Here is a 14,265-nt window from a genome sequence, read left to right as displayed (position 1 = left end):
ACATGAACTATGCAAAATGCTATGTAAATACACGCCTAATGTTCCACAACGATTCTTCATGCATAGAGAGTACGTGGATGACAGTTTTCGTTTTGGGTTTAACTATTTTTTTCTTTTCCTCTACTGTAAAAAATGCAACATCTTCTTTTGGATATCAACTATGAAACCAATAACTTGTGTAAAACTACAGGAATAGGGCTGACATAGTGCTCCACACTGAGTGCCTGCACAATTTCTCCTGGTTCCCAACACACTGTCTAATGTCCATCAGTGTCCCCCAGTCCTCATTCCCCATGAGTGAGACATCTCTTGGGTCTCTGTCCTAAACCTCCTGTACCATCCTTTCACTACCTCCTTCTGCTTTCAACTTCTTTACCTCCTGACCACTTACCTTCCCCAGTCCAAATTGTCCCACACTCCCAGAGTGTTATCCTCCCTCTTGGGCATGCACAAGGTATCAGGACACCTTAAAGGAAGCCCTAGCCTGCTCTCAGGGATCAAGTCATATCCTTGATCTTGCTATGTGTAGTTTATAATCATCCATACTTCCCAAGAGAAGTAAGGTAAGCTTTAGTGTTAAAATGATTAGGAAGACCAATGAAAACTCAATTAAATAGAAAGAAGAATAATGCAGTCTGAAGGTGGAGATTATTATGGACCCAGGAAATCAAGCTGAGCCTAAGCCATCTGCAGACAAGAAGAGCCCTGAATAAACTCACCACTGAATCTAAGCCTTATAAAGAGAGGAACACATGACTGAATTGGCTATTCTCCAAGAAGTTCCATCAGCAACCATAACAAGACTAGTGGCAAGAAAACTTACAAGTACAGAGACACATTCGCCTCCTGCTGACTCTCCAAAGATTGTCACAGAATCTGGGCTCCCTCCAAAATTGGCAATGTTGTCCTGGACCCAGTGCAATGCGGCCACCTGGTCCAAGTGACCCCAGTTCCCCCTGCTGTGTTCATCCCCTGTGCTGCAAAAGTCAGAGAGGGAGAAGGGAACCAGAATTATCACAGTGATGCTCTTAGAACTGAAAAGATCTAGGGTCCCTCACTGAGACTCCCAGAGAGAAGGCTGGCCTCCGTGTGCCCTCTACAAAGGTCTTTCTATGCCTCTCATTCCTACAGCAGTGTTCTATGGAGTGCTTCACAGTCATTCTTCTAGCTACTGTAATCTAACCATCTAGTATGTATCCAAGAATGATCTAAGAGCTGGATTGCATCTTGGAACAAAACAGGCAAAAATCTCTGGCTACATTCAGCTTATACTACAGAGCACAAACAAATGTCAAGAGAATATACTGTCAACTATTGAAAGTAACTTGAAGAAACATAAAACCGGGTAAAGAAAGAAGCACATGTGGGACAGTGTGGTGATATGTGAGATTTCATGACCAGTGAAAACTTCCCTGGAACATTAGCATTTGGTAGATCTCTGAATAAAATGAGCACATGGTCTTGTATATTACTAAGGAAGGGAATTTCATTTAGGAGAAGTTGCAGGTGGACAGAACCCTGACACAAGGGAAGAAACTGTGTGTGCTAGTGTGAAATGTGCTATAGACCGTGCTGTGGACCATGGCAAGGACTTCTGTGCCATAGTAAGTAACATGAGAATCATCCTCACAGGCACAATGTCATTCAATCTATGTCTCATGTGAGCACTCTGGGTATGATGTGAAGCAACCATTCTATAAAAGTAGCAGTTTTATAAAATAAGTGGTAATAATACAGGATAGAGGCACTGACCTTTGATCAGGGTGCAAACAAGGAGTAGGTGAGGAATAGTTGAATAACATATTTTAAAGTTAGAGTCAAGAATATTTGCTGTTCAAGTGGACATAAGAAATAAGAAGTAAAATAAGAGTCTGGGATACCCATCAGGCCATTATCCTGAGGAAGAGGGAAGATAGAACTACTAGTGGCTGCATTGGGGGCCTTGATGGAAGAGAGGAAGAGGTAGTGAACATGACAGTATGTAGATGTAAAACGGGAGGCATCTTGTAGACCTCCAGGGGAAATGGGAGAAGACATCTAAAGCTGACACCTAGATTAAAAACCAGGTGAATTCTACAAACAAGGAGCTGTGAAAGTGCTCAGGAATTAGTGGAGAAGGATGGGGAGACACTGAGGACTGTGGATGGGACAGGGGTAGCAAAGCAGCTGAGGAGGAGCAGCCCGATAGATTAGAGTTTGGCAGAGCTAGAAGAAAGGACTTCAGAGTCGAAAGAGAGGCTGTCTGTGGCTGGTGCTAAGAAATCTCATGAGGCTGGGCCAGGAGCTGATGGGGTCACTACTGACCTCTATGAGAAGATCCTGGCAGCATGTTCAGTTGAAAATCTGTCTTTGCAAGTATGTGCAATCCTGCCATGAGTTTGGCTCTTCCTGCTTTCCCAGAAGATGTACAGCACCTAATTGCTCTGCTGAATTCTCACTCCCTTCATAGAAGGAGACTTATGGAGAGGGTCTTTTCCAAACTTTGCTGGACACTGGGATACAGCACAGGTGAGAAGGAAATGAGCATTTCAGAGCCAGTAATGTGAAGAATGGGGTTTGCAGGAAGAGTATGAATCTGACAGGTAGAGCAGATTTTCCAGGCAGAGGAACTTAGCCTATGCAAATGCTCAGAATCAATGGACAAGTGTGATTGGTGAATGAAAACTTCACTGGTGTCCAATAACAAAAGGACTGGTTGTATTATAAAGAACCTTAAGAAAGTGTTTTGAGAGATGGCCTGCCTATAGCTGGGACTTCACATCTTTTCTGTGGCAGCTAATGTGGTTTGGTTTGCATGTGGTCCCCCGCCCCAAGGATTCTTGTGCTGAAGCCTTGATATCTAATGTGCCAGTATTAAAAGTTGATAGTGAGAGAGAAGAGCACCCCTCCATATGGAGTTGAGCAACTATGGGTAAATTGTGTTATTAGGCATCTATGGGTTAACTGTATTTTTAGGCAGCTATCGGTTAACTAGGTAACTATGCTCTTTGTGGAATATATCTGAGTAGCTGTGACAACTTCTATAATCTGTCACCAAAGGAGTGAAGGCATAAAAATGGGTGTAAAAATGGACAACTATGGGTTGACTGTATAACTGTGCTTGCTGAGAAAGATATAGTGTAACTATGGTCACTACTGTAATGCAAACTCACTAGAGCAAGACTATCTCAGAAAGCCCTGCCAAACCTCCTGCTCCTCCCTTCATTCCCCTTTTGCTTATGTAATTATGTTTTGATTGATAGCTGTTTCCCCAGGGATGATGGTTGCTGTTTCTCCCTCCCCCTCCCATAGAAACATAAAGGTATAAAAATGGCAGTAAACTTCTGTTTGACACTTTCGAGGTGATTTGAATCCCTCCAAGCCACTAGGAATAAAGCTGATTTTGCTCCTACTCAGTGTGGTCAGTGGTCTGTCTGGAGACCCCCAAGTGGTCATGCTTCAGGAGCATAAGGGACTCAGAAAGTCCTGCCAGAACTCTTGTCCTCGCCCAAACGCATTGCTCTTCTTTATGTAAATCCTGCTTGCTATATTCCCAGGGAAACCCCAATGACAATAAGCCTCATAGATATAAAAAGAGGTATATAAAGAACAAACTTCTATTCGGGGCTCTCAAGACTGACAGTAGTCACTCTGGGCCACTTTTGCTCCTCTCTTCCCCTTAAGAGTGCTCTCTGTCCAGGATCCTAACAGTTTCCTGTCTCAGTCAAACCTGTAAAAGGCGAGGCATAGGCCACTGGGGCTGCTGCCCTTAGAAGAGTTGAATATAGATCTAATGAGATGCTAGTTAGTCCCAAAAGAATGAGTTTCTTTAAATGAGCAGGTCTGGCCCTGACTTTACCCCCTTGGTTTCTTGTCTTGTGAGCTATTCTGTTTGCTGAAGATTCCCTTTCTGATCTCCACCATGTTGTAACACAGCCATGGTGCTGTCACCATAGACTAATCAAATGAAACCCTTGAGGTTGGACTGAACCAAATAAATTTGTTCCTTTAAAGTAATTATGCAAGGGCTTCAGATTTAGCTCAGTAGTTCCGCCGCCAGCCTCACAATCCCAAGGTCCCAAGTTCTATCCCTGGTACCAAAAAAAAAATAAAATGAATTATCCAGTGTCAGTTACTTCATCATGTTAACAGAGAACACATCAACACAGAAGCTAATGTGTATATAGATAAGAGTCTAATATCTTACCTGAAGAATCCCCAGATTCCTAGACGGTACTGAATGATAACCACCACCATATTCTCATGGGCAGAGAGGACCAGCCCATTGTAGTGTGATGCTCCACTCAACAACAGACCACCTCCATGGATCCACACCAGCACCTGGGCAAAGACACATCCACACTGCTTACAGGAAGCAGAATCGGGAAGGACCTCAGTGGTTGTCTTGTTTGGTTGCCTGGTCCCACTTGTGACCCAAGGAGGCCATTGCCCAAATTTCACAGTGCCCAGTAAGTAAGTTTGCAAGACAGCCTTTATTCTCCACAACTCTACCTCCTGTGTCCCAGGACATTTCCCCACTCTGAGATGGGGTATACCTTGGTACCCCTCCTTTTGACCCAGATCTTATTTGCTACATCCTCCCAAAGCTCTTCAAACAGAACATCACCATGGGAAAAGCAAAAGCCATGAATGTCAGGTTCTCCCCAGCACTGCATCAAACTCATGCCTGGATCATTCATCCAGATGACATGATCATGGGCAGACTATGTATTTCAGCTTCACCTCAGTTTACTTTTTGGGGGGAGGGGATTAAATTGGTGTGCAAGATTGATTCTCTCAAGGTGCACACGTTCCCTGGGCAGTGAGCCTTCCTTATAGTCCTGCTCTCTGCCTCCTCTCCACCCAAATCCTCCACCCTCCTGTGCCCGCACCACATCTATTTCCTTCATGAAGTCTTCAATGATTTGACTAACATATCTGAGAGCCTACTATGTGCTAGGGATTGTGGTCAGAATTGAGGATGAGAGAGGATGCAACAGTTCATAATCATAGTTGCTGAATTTCAAGAGTTTGCACTGAAGGAAGGCCTGGGACAGCATAAAATAATAACAATATTGTAATAATTTTTCTAATAAAATATAAAATCACCAATAAAAATAACTCTATACTAGGTACTGTACTGAGCACTTTTAAATAACCTATTCCTGAGCCAAAAACTACTATTTTCCCATATTACAGATAGAAAAACTGAAGCATGTCATTTGCACAAGCTGCCATAGCCAATAAGTTCACCATGTAGTATGGCCCCAGCACTCAGGTGTTGGCCTTGCCCATTGGCTGCAACCCATGGCCACACCATAGAAAGTCACTTCTTACTTGTGTTCATCAGTGCTGGTGTATGAACAGGCCCAGACATGAGCTAAAGTTGGACAGTTGTCATTGAATATTCATAGCTGTTATTGTATTGGAAGAAACAGAGGCTGAGAGAAATTAAGAAGTTGCTCAAGGCCATATACCACTCAAAGGAGGACTCTGTAGCTCTAGAATTTGTGTCTGTCCATAGCTGCAGGGCCTCCTGCTTCCTATCTCCTGAAGCCCCTGTTTCTTTTTGACCTCTGATTCCAGAATATCTCCAAGGCAGGGACTGAGTCAAGATCATTAAGTGAAGGCTGAGTCCTAGAGCTGATTAGCAATGATAGGCTGAGAAATTACAGTGTGTCTGTGCAGCTGAGATAACAAGATCCTCAAAGGCAAGATCTGTCTGGTTACTGCTGGCATTGCTTTATGTTTCTCCTTTTCCCAATCCTCAAGAAACACTGAGTACAAAAGAGAAGACTGAGTGAATGAGGGAGTGAGTCAATGAATGAATGAATGAATGAGTGAATGAGTGATTGAGGGAAATTTTGTCCCCACTTCTTTGTGCCTTACAATGCACATACAGGTCCACCTTCCAGTCCCAAGGTCATAACTTCCTACATAATGTCTGGGACCCATGCAGGATGATTTTGGAAAACAGGATGGATTGTGACAACAGTCCTCCTGTCCTTTCTTTTCCAGCCTGTTCTTCCCCACTCCATGCTCTGCATCTGCAGCCTGCCTGAACTCTAACCCTTCATTTGTTTGTGAAATGCTGACTCACTGGAACATGAGCTAGTGCCAAAGGCAATTAGGGAGCGATGATAAAATCTCAGATTGGTGGCCAAAGACAAGAAATTGTTTGTTACTGAACCAACACCTCAGATATGGGATAGTGACTGTTCTCACTGCACAGTGAAAGTTGTCATGGGTAGTGTGTGTAGAAACCCAGCCAGTGTGCTTCCTTTCCTAGTCCATGTCAAAGAGCACTGGTTTCAAGATCAGAAGACAGTCTTCTGTTGCTTTCCCTGCCATGTGACTGACCTTCTCTGATCTGTCTCAGTTTTCCTATATGTAAAGAAACTCAGGTTGTTCAATTTTCTCAAAGTTTCCTTCCAGCTCTAACTTTTATGAAAATTAAATCTTAGATGGACTGAGGGTCAGGTTCTTAAGCAAGTAACTAAGTGTAATCATTTTTGTCCTTTTATTAGTATGACAAACTTGGAAAATCTAAGGTGTACATTCCAGATGGACATAATTCTCCCTCCAAGGCCTGAGAAAATTAAGAGAACTAGGAAAAGGAAACTTTCATTTCCTCAAATCAAGGAAAGCTCTGAATCCCTGAATCTGTCCTGGCCTATAATGTTTTTGTTCCAAGCTGCCTTTACCACCATCCGTGTAGTGGACGATCCAGACGCTAGAACTCATCAGTCTCACCAAGTGGTTCCCAAGCTTACCGGCAGCCTACTTTTCCTAGTCAAGTCAGCAGGAGTATAAATATTTAGGTACAGACAGTCTTCAGAATATATGAGAGTGTGTTCTTTGATGTTCATCGGCCATACTGCTGGATCTTGGGAGCACCTGACAGGGAAGAAAAAACACAAATTTCAACCAGAAGGAAACTCCAAGAGTCACTTGGGCACTGACATTGCACTGGGAAATTTAGTTTTATAAATGGAGATGCTATCACTGGAATGGAGGAATTACATCTAGAAGGAAACATTCTAGAGGCCCTGATGGGAACTCTGGGAATTTCTGAAGTCCCCCAGACCATGTAGAGTGAGAAGCACATAGAGCTTCTCCCCTTCAGAGCATTGAAGAGTTTCTTGTTCAGGTAAAGGAGGCTCCGCATACACTGATTGGCCCTGGTCCATGACATTTCCTGCATTCCCAGTACAGCCCCAGTCGCTGCTGAACTGCCAGGTGACTCTGGCCCTCCACCAAGTAACCATGTTCGAGTCCTTGGTTGATCTCCATCACCCAGCAGAACTTTCCTAAATATCAGACCTTCATCCTTAGCAAGCATTTTTGAAGACAATCTCAAGAGTACCGCATTTCATGCTTGTCTCAGGTCACCAGATGTGCTGGGTGACCTTAAATGAATTCCTTTCTGCTCTGGGCCCCCATCAGGCAGGGCCAAGTGAGGAAAGTGCTTTCTCTAAGGGTCTCACATACCCACTAAGCTAAGATTCATCAATCTGTCTGCTTCCCTGACAAGAATTCTCCATTATAGAACACAGATTCAAATTGGTAGCATGTATTGAGTAGTCCCTGTGTTCCAGGCTCTGAATTAAGCTCTTATGAACTACCTCATTTAAGCCTTAGATCATCCCCAGATGACTCTGTTATTGTCAGCATTTTATATATGAGAAAACTGAGGAACAAGGAGTTTAGAGAACCTGCCAAGGTCACACAGACAGGAAGATTCATGCTGTCTTGTGCTCTTATTTTCAAGTACCTTGTAAGGAACATTCTAAGATCTTGATAGAACCAGACAGGCATTGCTGCACCCACGATGGACAAGAGCCAATTGCGGATCTCAGGTGTGAGTGTGGCATAGCTGTCAAGTTGCAGAAGCAGGCCTGAGATGGTTCTGCCATGAGTCAGAAAGGAAAGGAAATGTGCAGCAGGATCCATGGAGGCTTCTCTGGGGCCCTGACAGGTAACTGTACTGTTCCTCTACCAACTGTGTGGGGTACAGGTAGTGGCACATGGCCCAGATGGCCTGCACCACTGCTCCCCACTTGAGAGAGGTGGCCTGACTTGGCCAACATGAGCCCTGCTTAGGGTACTGCTTGCCTGAGGCCTGGACCTGGGAGCCACCTCCAGCATAGGAATGTCCAGGAAACTCAAACTCTAACCCTCATCCTACCCCTAACCCTACTCCTAACACTGGATGGAGACTCCAGTGATGCAGCCTCGCCACCCTCCATGCTGGCCATGGTGTTCATTGTGCAGAATGCCCGACCATTTAATGAGGACAGAGTGGTGGCTTTTGCCCATCAACTCACAGCCTCCACTCCAGAAGCCACCCTCATGACCGTCCAGAACCTTGCACAGGATTAGCAATGTGTTTGGCCCCTTGTCTGCCAAGTTCTTCTGCCCTATGTCTCCTGGCAAAAGCACACTGAATGCTGCTAAAGCTCAGGATACAGGCAGCATCAAGGGTCTTGTTACTGTTCCTTGTCTCTCTTCTGGACTACCTGCTGCTACCCAGTAACCCCAGTATCCTTTCTCTTAATGTCTGGCTCCAACACTTACCTATAACTCACATCCTAGAGATCTCATAGTCACTCTCCATCTGCATTTAGGTCCACACTCTCAGGTGCAGCCCTGGATCTGGGAGACTCACCTCCTCCAAGACCAGCAGATGCTGGACCCCAGAGTCCCCAGAGATGGCCTCAGTGGGATCAGCTCTGAAGCCCTCAGAACTGGTGCTGCCTGCCCCGGGGTGCAGAAGAAAATGAGAACACCAGCAGAAATTAGTTCTTGAGCTCTTCTCCAGGATAAAGCCCTCTAAAAATGGTCTGGTACCAGGATGCCTGACAAATATCTATCTCAGAATTAGTTCATCATGAAAATCATACAGGACTACAACTCTTCCACCTTGTCCAGCATCACCAGGCGGCTGCACAGCTGCCAGAACACTGTCACACTGATGCAAGTGTCTCCAGACCAAGATAGAACAGCCTTAGAGAAAGTGAAGAAATCTGTACAAACAATATATAATTCTGGCCAAGACCACATATTAAATGCAGAAAAACATGCACAAGTTTTTGATAAGTTTGCAAGTAATTGTTTAAGATCTTGGCCCTGCTTTTGTCAAGTTTTCTGCTCTAACAAAGGAACTGTCCAAAAAAATCTGCTCCAGGCTCTGAGCCACAATGTGACCTTCACCTTGGAATTCTTGTTAGAAAGAGACCTAAAGGGAATCAAAGGCGATTTCAAGAAACCATTTGACTAAGTCTGGAAAGATTATGAGATAAAGTTTCCAAAAATTGAGAAGGAGAAATGAGAGCATTCGAAATAACATGGGGTGATATGCCCAGAGATAAGTGGAGCCAAGATTGCAGAAGACATGCAGAAGCAAAGGCCTCTCTATGAGCTCCATATGTATGAACATCTAATTCGTTCTGATGAAATCAAGAGCCAAAAGTGTGTGGAAGTGCTGCAGAATTTTGTAAGTACTATCACGTACTGTGCAGTTTCTTTCAAGATGGCTTGAAAACAGCTCATAAATTGAAACAATATATTGAAAAAGTGCCACTGACTTCTACAATATAAAATAGACCCAGGATGAAGGGAGCTAACTGCATTCCAAGACATAATGAAATCATCTCTTTAGCTTGATCAGAATGAAGATTTCCAGAGCTAGCAAGGAAGGTACAGTGCATATCAGCTTTGGGGCAATCAGAAATACAACAGGAAAAGAAGTGGCACCTAGTAAAGCAAAGCTATGTAATCTGGAAAGTGTAGAAGGGAAGGAAGTGGGTTATCAAGAATAAGACTTTATAACTTATTTTGTCTTCTTTAATAAATTATTTCCCCAAGGGGTTAATATGTTTTTATTCTATTCTGACTTCTAGAATTTTATAGCTTCACCTTTCACATTTATATTTTTAATTCATGCAAAATTAAATATTTTTCCTATGAAGTTACTCAAAGTTTCTAGTAGTAGTAGTAGGAGTACTAGTCTTATTATTAGTATTAGTAATAGTAGAAGTAACAGTTTTCCTCTCTCTCTCCAAGCTCAACCTTCTATCTGCAGTGAGTGTTTCATGGATTAAGTTTCTATATACAGGTGAGTTTTTTCTGTACTTTTCATAGGTGGCCCTGTCCTACCTTTTGTCAATTATTTAAATTACCCTTATTTATTATGTTATATCTAGAAGAGAGAGGTCATTCTCTTCAAGAAAATGCATGGATCATTCTCAGCTCAACCTGTTTCTCAACAAAACCTATATATCTGAAAAGTGATATTCATATTAAGTCTTACCTAAAAACCAGTGATTGTCTTCTATATTTTATAAAATACTTCTGTAATATTCTATAATATTTTATAAAAATGTTATAATTTTTCACATAGAATTTGTACATTCACTACAAAATATTTTCTCTCAAATCCTTCACATTCTTAATAATGTTGTAAATTACATATTTTTAAAATAAAATTTTAGAAATGTTGATGTACAGAAGTTCAACTTTGTATAATGATGTGGTTTGTCACAGCTTTTATAAATTTTCTGATAATGAAAGAAAAATAACAGAAGTGGAGCCAGCAGAGATGACTTTTGATTTCCATCCTGCAGAAATTTTCCCAGTTAATCAAGAGCAAGGGGCTTAATGTTCATCAAGGTAGAAATTCAAGGATCAAAAAAGCAAGAAGAGTCTAACTTCACTTGTCATTAAAAGCAAAAAATTTTTAACTGTATTTATAATTGTTATGATCCTTACATTATCGTTTTCTTAATCCAATAGTGAAATAAATAATTTCCATAAGCTGAATCATTGCAAACAATCTTTTGAGTGGAAGTTTTCAAATATCAGTGGAATATTTCTGGAGGAAATTTCACCAAAGTTTCATAAACCTTGTCTCATAAATATCATTTCTTCAAAATTATCCAAATGTATTAATGAATGCATTATAATATCAGAATATCAAAGATTACTTAATAATAGCAAGGAAGAAATAGAAGTAAATAAATTCCATGTCAATTCTGAATTTAATGATGTTATTAAATTCAGGGGTGATATTAATTGATACTATACTTATAAAAGTACAAAATAGTCATTCAATCTGTACTTATTATCTGTTATCAAGGGAGGAAGAATGCAATAAATAAAAGATAGAAAAGAAAATCTCAAATACTGAAAACAATTCTCAGTGGTTTAATTGTGAATTATTGACTTTTTCTTATCTTTGCTTATCTCTGTATTTCCTAAGAGTTCTGGATTATGTAAGGATTGCAATTGCAGTCAGGAAGTATAAACAATGAATTTTATTCTCAAGGGAAAAGGAAAGAAAGCAGCAAGAAATCTGGATCCTGGAAATTTTCAGTAACATTTTCCTGAAGATATGAATAAATCTCAACTGAAACTTTTATTTACCTGAGGTGCCCTGGGGGTAGCTGTAAGGCCAATTTGATAGATTAAGATTTTTTTCTCAGCTAAACAAGGTGACTGGAACATAGCAATCATTTCTCAACATGTGAGGGAACAGCCAGCTGGACACACCTGGGAGTGAGAACTTGCAAAGTAAACTCCAAATCACCCACACCCACAGCATTCCTTCATGAACTCCACTCTCAGGCATACAAAGGCTTAAAATAGGAGAATAGATACCATCATTACTTGTCCTCTCCTTCACTGCCCCACTACTTATTTCCAAAACTCTTAGCACATTACCATATAGTACCTAACTGATTATTAATTTGCATATTATTTAGTCTCTGTCCCCCTGCTAGGTACAAGCTCCATGATGGGAGGGGCTTTTGTGTTGTTCACTAACATTTTGTCAGAATCTGGATCTTGCCTGGAATATAACAAGTGTTAATGACTAAGAGCATCACAAAATAGTGAAACTGGGGGAATGTTTCCAAGATTCTACAATATTCTAGAGAATTCTAGAACAAAATATAAGCCAATCATTGGATGCTCTGACTCCTCCTGCATCACCCTAAGATAAACATCTCCCTTGAAGAGGCCAAACACAACCCCACTGGCTTACATAGGAGGATTGGAGGTGGTGTTCTTCATGAAGCTCCATGGCTCTGGTGGCTGTGGAGGAGCAAATCTCAGGGATCCAAGAGGGGGTTTGGCAAAAGGGACTCCCAGGAAAATGGCCACTGGCTGTGCAAATCCTTCCAGGCTCTCATACTTCCCCAGGACTTTGCCATACACAGTGTCCACCACTGGTGTTGAGGATGAGTGAGCTGCTGGACGTGAAGAAAAAAGAGGCCACATCAAAAGGGTGAGGTTAGACATTGATTCTAGGTGGATTTTGCCACTTCCTAGGCATTTGAGCTTGAATAAGTCACTTAAAACTACTAGGAATGTTTCCATTAAACCAACTAAGATCAATTTCTTCTAAGGAAAATAAAGAGGAGGAAAACTGTTCTTTCTAACTTAAAGGGATGAACAGTGGAGAAAATTAGAACAGACAATAGGCAAGCACCCAGACAAAAGCCTCTACACAAAGGAGAGCCACTGGGAATGAACACAACATTCAACCCTTGCCTTGGAAGCACATATCCATTAGGATCCTGGTGCTGCTCTGCATGATGGGTGAAAGGAAGCATAAGAAGGGGTCTCTGCTTTCAAGAAAGCCAACCTTGAGGGGAGAAGGAGCCACAGAGTAGATTTAACACAGGGAGAAAAGAGACTGTGTCCTCGTAGAGCAATCAGAAAGGCGTCTAGGCATTCGAATAAGGAGTGAGTAATTCATTGGTACAGAGGATCTGGGATTTACTGCCAAGGACTAGTGAATAACACAACACAGCATGGGAATGTATAAAAGGCAGAGGAGAGAATATGCAGAGGCTCAGAGAAGGTAACATACCGGATCTGGCTTGGAAGGAGTAAGCAGCTTATGAATACCACCAGATGGAGTCTATGAGGAATGGAAGATAATCCTGGAATGAGCAGGTGTGTCAGGGATGGCCTTGAAAGATAGGCTAAGGAATCCAATTTTATCTAGAGGACAAATGAGCAACAGGAACAGTTCTACAGGAAAGGACACAATAAACTTCTATAATCTTGCTCTGGTGTCCTGAGCAAGTCTTTCTACAGGGGAGAGAAACTTGGGACATTTTACTAAGAGCAGAGCTCTTGCTTCTTTTTGTTCTGCTTTAGTTGGTTGCTAATTATTATCATCACAGCAAGATGTACTTCCTGGGAAGTAAGTATATCAAAATGTCCATGGGTAGTGGCATTGTGGAGTTCTTTATTACTTTAGCTTCCCAATGTTTCTGCACCACACATAGATCCCTTTTAGTAATTAGGAGAAAAATGTTTTGAAGAAAAAGGAAGATGTACATGAAGAATTATGGAGTATTTGGTCCCTGCCCAGATGTGGATCTCTTAAAGAAAAGAGAAGAAAGAGCAGGTGTATGATGCTGGCTCCATATGCTACGTGGTTTTCTGGACAGACTCAGTGAGGATCCTGCTAAGAAGATGCCATAGGATGAAGCCATCATGAAACTATCAGGAAGTGGTGAAAGATGGTAGAGGTATCCATCTGAAGGTGAAGGTGTGCAGCATGGGTGTGCATGTGACCTCACTGCAGACACAGGTGAGAGAAGAGAATGAGCTGAGAATAAAGTAGAGACAGCTGCAGCTGAGACTGAGCTCACCCACCAGCATGGTAACAGGAGAAGGGCACAGTGCCTTGGCACCAAGAGAGAGGAGGAGGGGCTGAGTGGAGTGCAGAATGCTTCAAAGAGGTTAAGGAGGGTAAAGTCTAAGCACAAATTGCTAGGCATCGTCTGTATGAATGGTCACCAGGGTGACCGGCAGTAAAGAATAGTTCCATTCCAAGTTTAGGTCCTTTCTCTGCCTTTCACTCATTCCATTTCTCTTAAAGTCTTATATACCCAGAAGGAAGATAAAACACAATTGATGCTATTGATCTCAGGACACTTATACTTGAGAATTATTTGGATTCAGGACCCAGTGAGACCAGGACATGATTTTCCACATACCCTTGGGAGGGTACATGTTCGTTTGAGTCTCACTTTCTTCACCTACCAAATAGCACAAATGTATGTTGAAAGCCTTTATTATAGATCTGTATTAACCAAAAACTTAATTTCTATTCCAATGCTCTCACATGTAAGGCCTTATATAACCAATCAGAACCCCTCCCAACTTCCTCCTATAATATAGTTTCATATCTTGGGCCACCAACTAATTGCCCTAATCAGACAGTTCCAGGTACCAGAAATCAAGGGCAGCCCATTTGCCTCAAAGTTT

General features: G+C 42.1%; 1 protein-coding gene and 1 long non-coding RNA gene across 4 annotated transcripts in view; one reads left to right on the top strand and one right to left on the bottom strand.

The window, feature by feature from the left end:
* LOC106009668 (liver carboxylesterase 1-like) overlaps positions 1-14,265 on the bottom strand; it is a 33,756-nt gene that overhangs the window by 18,520 nt on the left and 971 nt on the right. The window contains exons 1-5 of one of the 3 annotated variants that reach the window (XM_087206355.1): positions 12,854-12,910; positions 12,023-12,230; positions 6,753-6,876; positions 4,187-4,320; positions 824-977 (exon numbers count right to left, since the gene is read on the bottom strand). In XM_087206355.1, coding sequence (XP_087062481.1) covers positions 824-977; positions 4,187-4,320; positions 6,753-6,876; positions 12,023-12,051 — 441 coding nt within the window. In that variant the 5' untranslated portion in view covers positions 12,052-12,230; positions 12,854-12,910. Of the gene's footprint in view, positions 1-823; positions 978-4,186; positions 4,321-6,752; positions 6,877-12,022; positions 12,231-12,853; positions 12,911-14,265 lie in introns of those variants that run through there. The other 2 variants (XM_087206349.1, XM_087206351.1) reach the window with 2 other exon arrangements.
* Positions 9,071-10,968, top strand: LOC147830677 (uncharacterized). Its single transcript, XR_015449241.1, has 3 exons — positions 9,071-9,475; positions 10,045-10,096; positions 10,525-10,968. It is a non-coding gene; the product is annotated as an uncharacterized LOC147830677 (long non-coding RNA).

Source organism: Heterocephalus glaber, unplaced genomic scaffold (genome assembly GCF_053883595.1).
Source record: "Heterocephalus glaber isolate CG9 unplaced genomic scaffold, H.glaber_assembly_v1.0 deba00000071, whole genome shotgun sequence".
Classification (NCBI taxonomy): domain Eukaryota; kingdom Metazoa; phylum Chordata; class Mammalia; order Rodentia; family Bathyergidae; genus Heterocephalus; species Heterocephalus glaber.
Note: the sequence above shows the minus strand (reverse complement) of the source record. Positions and strands in the feature narration are given on the sequence as shown.